A 12072-nucleotide genomic window follows, 5' to 3' on the forward strand; every position below is an offset into this window, starting at 1 on the left:
CAGCTCCCCCATGTGGTTGAAAAGCGCAACAGTGCCTGGTATCAGACACTCTTTTTCAGGCAGGGGAGGGGCGGGGCTGTGTTTCCTACCCTCCACCGCCACTTTCAGAGTGTGCTTGTAGCAGCTAGGAGGCTGCTCAGGTTGCAGCAACACTACAATTTGTCCAGTTAAAAGTTGTTCTATCACTGAAATAATTTTAGAGACATTATTTAAAGGTAAAAAAACTACATAGTGTTGCTTTAACCAAAAAGTTCTGTCATCATTTACTAGTTGTTATGGTCTGTATACGTTTTGTTTTGCTCTTTTGAACACAAAGGAAGATATTTTGAGCAATGTTTGTAAACAGTTTCTGAGCACCATTGAATTTCATAGTATTTGCTTTTTCCTATTATGTAAGTCAATGGTGCTCCAGTTTTTTTGTTTATTACAAATATTTCCTAGCGAAGAAATTAAAACAGGTCTGTAATGACTTGGTGAATAAATCAGAATTTTCATTTTTGGGTGAACTATACCTTTTAAGAACTCTAAAAACATATATTATACATTTTAAATGACAGGCACATCTACAATTTATCTGGTTTCACACAACACTAAACACTATGGGGCATTATTGGGTCAAACAAGACCTCAAACCATAATTTGAGATACCTCAATAAACCTAATAGAATAGCATACTACTAGTAGTATGTACTAGTACTTTGCAGTGCATACTTAGTACGTACACTGAGCATAGTATGTACATTTTCTGCATTTACTCTACGGAGGCCTTAGATTGCTTTGCTAAAATATACAGAATACAACCAGAGCACACTACATGAGATAATGTATCCCACAATGCATTGCAATAAACGTGACGTTTCTTTTCTAGCGATGTGTGAACCAGAAATAACATTTACTACGGGTTGATTTTTAATACACAGAAGTTATTTTGTATCTGCGTAGACCTAATCACATACCCGCCATGGTCTCCCGGTCCCGCCTCAGTTACGGCCTCCGAGCGGCCCTTTTCTCCATCGAGGGGAGCCAATCTTTTAGCGGCCTCTCACCCCTGTGCTTTCATTAGCCGATGGCATCTCTTGCACCACCGCCGGGGGGCCCAGTCAGGTCCACTTCAGCCCGAATAGTTCTTGCTGAAAAATGAAATAAAAGAAAGCATTAATGAGTGAAATGTTAATGTAAACATTGTTGCCAGGGCTGACCTGTGGACAGTGATGTGTCTGTTTGTGCGTGTGCAGTAAAGCAGAAGGATTCGGTGCCGGACATAATTCATTATCCGATTTTGCTCGCATGCCTGAAAGAACGGCATCTTTATAGGCCCTTCTGTCGCCTGTCCAAAATCTTTCCCATTATCGTGAATGCACCGGCTGAAAACATTTGTTTGGAAACATTTTCAATGAAATGCTGACATGTCAATTTTAAGTGGTTGGGACTGTAATTACAAAAAGTACCCTTTGGTGACTTACTTTACAAAGGGGCTTACAAAAGAGAACTGCATCAGAGATTTGAGGATTATACAATGCAAAGCCCAATGCACTACAAATTGCTTTTAATTATAGAAAGAAGTTTATTCATCTTTTGTTCACTGTGATGCACATTATAAGTTGCTTTTATAAAAAGAAAACCGTTTTCTATGGTTGTATCTGATGCTTCAGTCCGTGACTAAACCTTTAATCCAGATCAGCAGAGCTAAGACTGAAACGTTTTGTAGTAAATGAAAGAAGGTTAAGATGAGGACACCTGGCCATCATCCATCTTGCTCTTTCAAATTACATTTGCTGACTTATTTAACATGTTTATTCGTTAGAGTTAAGGGTTTGTTCGAATCTCTAACACCAATGAGCAATAAAAAATAAAAAATTCATATTTGACCCAACCATGGAGTGAATTTACCCATAAAAATGTCTTTGTAGATTTAATAAAATAAAATGAGTAAATTATATTTAAAAACTAAAATATTATAAAAAAAAAATTTTTAAATCATTAAGTATTAAAAATATTATGTGTAATAATGTTACCAAACTTTTTTTAAGTATATCACATTTTTTTATACTGTACAAATATATCAAAATGTCACAAATGCTAAATTTATAATTGCCACATTTAAATCCTGATCTGTTATTATAAGTTTAAATTGTTATAAAATGTATTATATAAGTGTTACTAATATTTGTCTAATACATGTATGACCGTAACACAATCATCAACAAATGAATTACATACAATTTTAAAGGTGCCAAAAAATGCATTCAAATAATAGTATAAATTGTTCTCTAATATCTACATAAAAGGTTTGTGGCTTTATGAAGTGCTAAAGTTATCTAGAGATACTGAAGATTTGTCTTTAGAATGAAATCATCTATTATTACCTTATTTGAAAGGGTCATGAATAATAATGTTGAGCTCTGCTCTTATTGGCTGTTCCTCAGAACGCCTTATTTCTCTCTGTGTGTAAACAAACCTTATGTTTGAGTCTGTATTAGTATTTAGGAATAATCAATTGTTGAGATTGTTAATGGACATTTCTGAGTGGTAAGTTCGTGTTTTTTCAGTATGGGCCTGCAAAACGTAACTGTAACGTCAATAGTAGAACTTTAGCCTAAACGTTAGCACATAGCATTAACTAGCATATAGTGCTAACTTAGAAGTCACAACATTGTTTGTACTTAATTTAATGTTGGTGCCATTAAATTAATGGTTATGTTGAGATTGGTCTGTTTTCCATTGTTCTTTTGCATGCACAGGTTTACATAAGGAGGAGAAAACAATCATGTTTGAGGCTCACAATATGTCATTACCATGTACAGAACTCGTATTATTCATATGCCTACGTAAATACAGTTTTATATTCTACGGCACCTTTAAAACTGAGATCTGTTCTCATTTAAGACCCCCTTATGTTTTGTTGTTGGAGGGTTTTGAGTCCTCCCCTCCTGGTTCATTATGTAGATTAGATGAATCTGTTTGGAGTTAAACAGTATGACAGGTTAATCTCACAGTAAGCGACGCCTCTCCTCATTCTCTCATCGACTGAGACGATTTTTCTGTTCAACTCTCTCACGGCAGAGGTAAGTCACCTACAGTATTATTAAGCTTATGAGATGTTGAAATAGGTGTGTGCATTTAAACAAATCTTAAGGTGCATCATTCTTTACTTTGATTTAATGTTAAGCTTTATTGGTGGTTGCTGTATATTTCAAGTATTTACAGTATACATGGTAATTCTGTTAATTTCTATTCAGAAATCATTTTTAGAATTACTACACTGTAAAAAGTGAAAAGTTGGATCAACAAAAAAGAAAAATACTTCAGTTGGTTACACCTAAAACTGTATGTTTTTTCAACTTAACGTTTCACTTTACGATAAAAATTTAAGTTGAAACAACTTAATTTTTTAGGTGTTACCAATCGCAGTAAATTTTTACGTTAATCCAAGTTTTCACTTTTTACAGTGTAGTAATTTAATTTCATGTTATGTATTATAGATATTAGAGATGGAGCAATATTTTATTTTTTTCAAAGATATTTTAAGCCGCTAATACAGTCCTACCCCTAAACAGTTTATTAAAATCATGACCTGTTAGAAATAAAGACCATATTAATTATAACTTATTTATTGCGATTTTTTTTTTTTTTCAAAAGCGGTACCAGTAGTAGTTAAAATGGGGATGTGCTACAGATGTGATTCTTTCTGGAGTATATGATGAAGTACAGAGAAAAAGAAAACCTATTAATCCACAAGAACGTTAATCCAGCTTCTTTAAATTAAAAAATTACAGCAACTGAAAGACTGCAATGTCGCAAATCTGCGACGTAGCACGCAAGACCCAATGAGAGTTTTACTTGTCGTAAAGTTTCTTAAGGCGCAATATTTGAATAAAATTTTTATAACAAATTTGAGATTTGACATTTACGATCGCTGATGAGAACTGGGATAAAGATCTCTGGATAAAGGGTTGAATTTGGATCAGTTTCTCACAAACGTATGAATTTTAAACAATAAAACTAACATCTTTTGTAAATATATGTTGTGTTTCTGTGTTATTATTGTTGCATACAGTAGGAGAAAACGCCTTTTGTGTGTCATGGCAAACAAAAAAAATATTTCAAAATGGTACAAAAACGCAAGGTTTTAAGGTGTAGTCTTGTTTAATATTATGTAATTCTCTGAACACTTCATTAGGTAAATGAGTAAACTAAAACAATAATCCCCAAGAAGCAGTGGGTTACCAGTGCATTTTAGAACAGCTAAGGGGCGTTGTTCGGCCTAAAACCCCCTTAGCTGTTCTAAAATGCACTGTAACCCCACTGCTTCGCGGGGGTTATTGCTTTTATAAAACGGTTACTTCATATGCATTACGTTAGCAGGATTTTATAAAATAAAACAAAAATAAGTTGTTAATTATATTAGTACAAATATTACTCTTAATTGCCATAATTGTGCAATTGTATACAAATTAAAAATATGATTAAAGACTGTGGTGTTTATTTTCATAAATCAGACCACAGCAACAGTGGGGCAGTGATACTTATGTAATGCGGTCTGAACCATGGGCTTACCGGGGTATTTTATCACGGCTTAGTACGCGTTTCAACCAATCGGAATGAAGAACCAGAACTGCCCGTTTTATAATGTTAAATAAATAAGTCAGAGAATACGACTGTAAACATGTCATTAATATGAGTAAGAAACGCCAATGTCCGCGATTTTAATATTTAGGAATACATACACATCTGTAAAGCTGTTAATACGTAAATAATTAACGTATTAGTCCTGTCAACTAGTTGATATTATATGTTTCAGTGTGTTTTAAAACATAATGAATGTGTAGTACAACCACACTTTTCATAAAAATACTCATGAGATCACATTAATCGGTTATCAGTATCGGCGAAGAAATTTTATATAACTTTTGACACAAACAAGCAAGATGAAAGAAATAACTGACAACAAAAATAACTCATCTAAAAAAGTTCAGATTGTTGCTGTGATGTGTTGAGAATCAGGTTTACACACGGTTCAAAAGATTAATTTCATCTCATGACTTTTCTTACATTGTTTGGTTAAAAATCAACACATAATAATACGTCATAATAATCCTAAATAGGCTAATAATAAACTGCACATAGTTTTTTTATCCATTCATCCTTCAAACACACCTGTCCTCTGCAGAGTAAACATTTAGATATAAAACTTTTTTGTTGTTTTGCAGATTTGGATTAAACCGGAAAGATCTCTGCATCATGGCTGCTGTAAGTACAGTATGCTTATCGTCTGTGACTACTTTTATAGTATGCACTTCAAAATCAGCTTTGACTCCTTTGTTAAATGCACTCGGTAGGATGAACTAATCTGTTGTTTCTCGAGTGTTCTCATGGGTCATGTGAAGGGGATTATTAAACAGACACAGGAGTTAGGGGTCGGCCATCACAGCAGGGCCAAATAGGATTTGTATGTCTGTGTTCATGTCATACGAGGCACACAATATAACGCTTTATCGTTCATTTTTATCTCATTAGACCGGAACGTTTCGTATGGTGTCCGAGGATGAGCAGGCATTACGCACTAAGCTCGAGCATCTGACGGTTAAAGACCACGGGCCGGTGTACGGACCCTGTGTCAAACTGCCGGACCACACAATACAGAAGGTATCACAGATTACTGTAGTCACTGACTGCTATAAGGATTTTGTCTACGATCACCTGCTTAAGTCAGAAAAAATGCTTGCTATGTGCAGTATGAGTTACTAATATAAACTCTTTAGGTGCAAAGCTGTACTTTTTGGAAGGGTACCACCCCAGTGATAGCTAAGATAGATAAAGTTGGTTCAACTTAAAAAAGTAAGTTAGCTGGTTGCCTTTAAATGTTTAGGCAACCTGGTAACTTACTTTTTTAAGTTGAACAAACAAATAATTTTTTACATGTAGGGACCATTAAAAACTCTATTAAACCTGGTTTTAAGCAGAGATTGTGGGTTGAAACAAACACATACTTTTAAATGCACGTTTTACAGTAAATGCAAATACAAAAATGTGAATAATTCATATGCTTACAGGCTAAAGATGAATTAAATGAAACGGTAGAAACAAGGATATCGTCTGTTAAAGAACTGAGATCCTTGATCAAAGAAAAGGCAAGCGGAGACGATCTCGCCAAAGCTGTGCAGGAACATTTTGGGGACAAACCCGATTCCCTACTTCTGAGATTCATACGGGCACGAAAGTATGATGTGAGAAGAGCGCATGAGCTTATGAGAGGTAATTATATTTGGTTTTATCAATGCATTTATAATATGCTTTTAAAAGATATGTTTTTTAAAGGAATAGTCTACCCTTTTGCCATATTAAACTATGTTATTATCTCAACCTAGACGAATTAATACATACCTATCTTTTTTCAATGCGTGCACTGTACAGCGCGTTATGAATGTGTTAGCATTTAGCCTAGCCCCATTCATTCCTATGGTACCAAAAAAAGTTTTATTTTGTGGCACCATACTTACTGGTATAACTCCTCATGTAACAGTCTTTAAATAGGGAAAACACGGAAGTGTTTGGTGGCTTCCCTGTTTGGTACGATAGGAATGAATGGGGCTAGGCTAAATGCTTACACATTCACGACGCGCTGTACATTGCACGCATTGAAAAAAGATAGATATGTATTAATTCGTCTAAGTTGAGGTAATAACATAGTTTAATATGGCAAAAGGGTAGACTATTCCTTTAAGAATCTTGATATAATAGTTACATTATCTAACCAAACACTTCCCTGCCACTATTAGATGGTATAATTGTGGGCAGCTAAACAATGCTTGTGTTTATGGGAACTACTCATCGCTGAGACAGAGACAAGAAAACCTTCTGCCTTAATTGGATTTTCCCAAAACTTTCAATAGGACCCTTTGTATGCAAACAGGACGGATTGTTTTGGTTCTGAGAGATTGCTGAGAACAAACTATTCTTAGAGCCACAGAAATATGCCAACCACACTCGCACACACGGCTGAACGCTTTAATGGCATGAGAATCAGGACTATTGCAAAAAAAAAGAAACCAATTCTGCAATTCACTGGTTAAGCCTTAAAAAAGACAAATAAAAACAACAGAGATGGTAAACAGATTTCATTAGCAAACATCCTTTATTTGTACCATCATATGACAAATGTTTGCATAAGTACAATGAATGGTCTGACTGTTATGTTCTTTGAAAGGTTATGTGCGTTTTAGGCGAGATTACCCTGAACTGTTTGAGAATTTAACCCCCGAAGCCGTACGCAGTACTATTGAAGCCGGCTACCCACGAATCCTCTCCACCAGAGACAAATACGGCCGAGTGGTGCTGCTCTTCAACATTGAGAACTGGGATTTAGAGGAGGTCACGTTTGATGAAGTATGTATGATTCTGCATCTTTAATACATACTTCTTGTTTGTTTATGACCAAAATATAAACTTTTTTATTGTATTATAAACTATGAACAAGCAGAATGGTTTCCTTTGAAGTACACTGTAAAAAAAATGCGTTGCAATTAGATTTTTAAGGGGACATATGACTTTTTCTGTTTAATGCTATAATTGGATCGCCAGTGCTTCTATCAATATTGAAAATGTGATCAACCCAGTAACTTAGTTTTGGTAAACCATTTTCTGGAAGCATGTGAAAAAATAGGTCATTGAAATTTGGCTCCCCTTATGATGTCAAAAGGGGAAAACAATTGACAGCACAACTGAGTTTCAATCTTCGATCAGTGTTTGCATTTCATCAGGTCATTTTCATTTAAAGGGACACACTAAAAATGTTATGCACATTTTTGCTCACGCCTATAAAGTGGCAATTTTTACATATTATAATAAATGATCTGTGTTGAATTTTAAGCTAAAACTTCACATACATTCTCTGGGGACACCAAAGATTTATTTTAGATCTTTAAAAAGTCTTGTGACGTGGCGCCTTTAAGTTTAATTAACTTGAATTTGCAATTCATTTCAACTTTCTTGACTATAAACTAGGGATGCTAAACAATTAATCGTGATTAATCGTTAGCAGAATAAAAGTTTTTGTTTACATCACATATGTGTGTAAACTGTGTATAATAAATATGTGTATATATATAAATATGAACACATTCATGTATAATTTTAAGAAAAAAAAAATTTATATATTAAGTATTTATATTTATTTATAATATAAATTATACATAAATATACAAATGTATATACACATGTAAACATTTCTAAAACATATACATGCATGTGTGTACATTTATTTATACAAATTTATTATACACAGTTCACACACATATATGATGTAAACAAAAACTTTTATTCTGCTAACGATTAATCGTGATTAATTGTTTAGCATCCCTACTATAAACTATAAAAATAAAGTTGAATTAGCATAAGTTATGTGAACTTTATTTTTTTTAATTTATAGGAACTCCTCACTAGTCAAGAAAGTTCAAATGTATTGTAAGTTCAAATTGATTAAAGTTTTTTACATTTTTACTTAATTCGTACGTTTTTTATGAGGTAGCTAATACGTAGAAATTTGTAAGACCAAATTACTTCATTTTGGAGATAGCAGTATTATTTTTTTCTAAAAATATGATTAATTTTGTACGAATACATACAAATTAGCCAACTCGTAAAGAAGTACAAATTCCCCTAGATCAAATTGATTTATAGTATGAAAGATTCATGGTACATGTTTAAGTAAAATGGTATATTCAATTTACCATCGCATTTTTCAAAAAGAGATGGGCACTTCACTAAATTACAGCTGCATAACGATTAATCGCGACTAATGGTTTGCGGAATAAAAGTTTTTGTTTACATTATATCTGTGTGTGTACTGCGTATAATAATTATGTATATATAAATACACAGATGCAAGTATATATATATACATATTTATATATAAGAAATACTTTTTATAATTTTTTATTATATATATATAATAGTGCTGGGCAAAGATTGATCTAAATTAATTGCATACAAAATAAAACTGATTTTTGGCATATGAGTGTATGCTGTGTGTAATTATTATGTATAAATAAATACACACACATTCATTTATGTATTTAAGAAACATTTACATGTTTATATATATTTATTTATATTTTTATATATTCTATATTAAATATAAATAATATATATATATATATATATATATATAAATAATATATATATATATATATATATATATATATATATATATATATAAATAAAATAATTCTGAAATAAATATATGAATGTGTGTGTGGTTAAATAAATATACATAATAATTAGACACAGTACACGCACATATATTATGCAAAAAAATCACTTTTATTTTGCATGCGATTAATCGCGATTAATCTTTGCCCAGCACTAATATATAATTAAATTTAAATGTATAAAATATATATATATATATAAACATTATTTCTTAAAAATACATGCATATACATAATTATTATACACAGTACACACACATGTATGATGTAAACAAAAACTTTTGTTCTGCAAACGATTAGTTGCGATTAATCATCTTGCAGCCCTAAATGCATCTCCTACTTGTTTCTGATCACAGTGTCTGCGGGCGTACTGTGTAATCCTCGAGAAACTTCTGGAAAATGAGGAGACTCAAATCAACGGTTTTGTCCTTGTTGAGAATTTCAAAGGTTTCACTATGCAACACGCGTCAGGCATCAAACACACAGAGCTTAAAAAGATGGTGGACATGTTACAGGTACAGTACATGATGTGCTTGTTCGTTTACACTCGTTGCTTACTGGGAAACATAGGCTGCATACTTGTATTCTTTCACTTTAAGCCATTCAGATCAGTGTCCGATATAAGACTATTCAAGTCACAGTGTGTAATTTTGCAAAACAACAACAATTTTACATATTGTGCCTTTAAGAATTAGATTTACCATTTATTAAATGCATCTTTAATTATGTCTAACATTTTGTTTATAATTGCTTGTGTAAACCTTGTGTTCTCTGTGTAAATACAGGACTCCTTCCCAGCCAGATTTAAGGCCGTGCATGTGATTCACCAGCCCTGGTACTTCACAACCACCTATAATGTAGTGAAACCTTTTATGAAGAGTAAACTGTTGGAGAGGGTGAGTGTAGTGCTGGTTTGTGAAAGGTATTGAAGTGCAAATCTGTTTAGGGTTAATAGCCTGTTAACATCAATAAATATAACTAATATGCTATCTATATTAGCGTCCGCATCACAATAATGTACATTATGTTCTAAGCATGAGCTGCAATTATAGTCACAAAAAATGGATGTTGATCATCTGCTTTAACTGATCTGAAGAAATTGTATTTTGAATAAGACGAGTCTCTCCCTTATGTTGGCTGCCATGTTAAGTAACAGACAAGTACAAATCACTTTATTTTAAAATAAATTATATATTCAAATATAGACATTTATTTTATGTATGTATTTATTTATTAAATTAAGTTTTTTAACTAAGTTTGGGAGGAGCATGGTCATGCAATCCAACTAATCAGTGCGAAGAGGTGTCTATAACCTCACACAGCACTTTGGTCCCAGAATATTTCTGTAAAATTGGCAGAGAGGCTTCTGTGTGCACATAAACACGTCCCATACAGTAAATGTTCTGGGATCGCTCCCATAGAGCAGGGGACCGGGACCGTTTCAGGTTTAAAAAAAAAAAACTGCGGACCAGGGGGGAGGTTTGGGAGGGGGGGTCTTATATATTTAAATCTGTTTATTTGAGAGATTATGACCTGTTCTGTTACTCTTAGGTTTTTGTTCATGGAGACGAGCTTGATGGCTACTTCAGGGACTTTGGTGCTGAAATTCTCCCCCCAGATTTTGATGGGACGGGACCCAACTGTGATGGCAAGGAAACGGCCATCAAACTTTTTGGATCTGAAGACACCGCTCTTTAAATGACATTAGCCAATAGTGAAGACTACTACAAACTACAATTTTTTAAAAGTCACATGAAGGTATTAGAATGTGTTTAGAGAATTAGGCCTATTCAGTTATTCTGTTGTTGTAATACGGTACATGGTTTTAGTGATGATGTACTGTAAGGGATGCAAGTTTTATTTAAAATTATACAAAATCTGAAAAATTTGGTAATGACTGTCAGTGAAATCTTTAACTTGATAAACTGTGGCCTAACCTTTTCATAAGTAGCCTAAAATAAAGTTTTGTAATGTGTGAAACAAACAAGTTAGAAGGTTAGATAAATAATAATATGATTAGACAAATATATCAGTTTTTAATTTTACTTGCGCTTCATACAGATACATACACACATACGGGGCATAAATATAATCTAACACTAGGGGGGGCAATATACATAATTTTCCAGAGCACACATAATACAGCCAAAATTGTACTGCACAGAGAAAAGCCTAATGTATGTATTGCAAGTAGTTGTTTACAATAAAGCCACTAATGACATTTAAATTTTATTTTAAACGTAATGAGTGTTAGCTAGTTGAACGTTATAATCGCTAACAGCGGCTTCGTTGGAAAATCATGAGGGAAATACATCAGTATTATCATGTTTGTCATTATTTATTTAATAATGACTTAGCATCCTCTGTGTTAAGTAGAAAATAATCACTTTATCTGATGTTTAAAGTGAATAAAATAGCGTTGACATCCAACTTACTGAATAACTTCGTTCTCTCTCACACCCGCTCTCACAGGACCTGTGATGAGGTAAAAAGGGGCAGTGGACCAAACTACTATGATGCCAGTGAGGGGGGACTCATAATGTTTCTTTAAGTCAAAACGCCCTTGTTCCTGCCCCGTTTGCATTTGTATAGTTTTACTACTTACACAACTATAAACACTTTCATGTGAAGAGTTTGGTTCCAAAACCAGATAACTCCGGTTGTTTTTTTTTGTTTTTCAAAAATCTCGTTTTTTATTGTGTAGTCCAATTAATATAAATTATCGAACTGCAGTTGGTTTGTTTTCATTTAAGCCTTCGTATAAAAAAATAAAGCTAAGTAGCACAATAAAACACAACAAAAACATAAAATAATAAAATAATGTGCTGAAAAAAATTAAATAAAAACGTAGTTATCTAATTTT

At 33.2% G+C, this 12072-nt stretch overlaps 1 protein-coding gene across 1 annotated transcript; it reads left to right on the forward strand.

Moving 5' to 3' along the window:
• Window positions 1-2988: 2988 nt before the first annotated feature.
• On the forward strand, window positions 2989-11436 carry rlbp1a (retinaldehyde binding protein 1a). The gene is made up of 8 exons (XM_065294454.1): window positions 2989-3065; window positions 5211-5250; window positions 5518-5646; window positions 6054-6255; window positions 7208-7386; window positions 9566-9724; window positions 9995-10105; window positions 10761-11436. The coding sequence occupies exons 2-8, from the start codon at window positions 5242-5244 to the stop codon at window positions 10905-10907; spliced, it is 936 nt and encodes a 311-aa protein (XP_065150526.1). The 5' UTR covers window positions 2989-3065; window positions 5211-5241; the 3' UTR covers window positions 10908-11436.
• Window positions 11437-12072: the final 636 nt, after the last annotated feature.

The sequence above is a fragment of the Paramisgurnus dabryanus genome, chromosome 2 (assembly GCF_030506205.2).
Source record: "Paramisgurnus dabryanus chromosome 2, PD_genome_1.1, whole genome shotgun sequence".
Lineage (NCBI taxonomy): Eukaryota > Metazoa > Chordata > Actinopteri > Cypriniformes > Cobitidae > Paramisgurnus > Paramisgurnus dabryanus.

Bases quoted from the DNA above. Each gene is read 5' to 3' on its own strand.
- rlbp1a (XM_065294454.1), top strand. The intron at 5,647-6,053 runs GTATCACAGATT...ATATGCTTACAG, and splicing joins CGGACCACACAATACAGAAG to GCTAAAGATGAATTAAATGA. The intron at 6,256-7,207 runs GTAATTATATTT...GTTCTTTGAAAG, and splicing joins AGCGCATGAGCTTATGAGAG to GTTATGTGCGTTTTAGGCGA.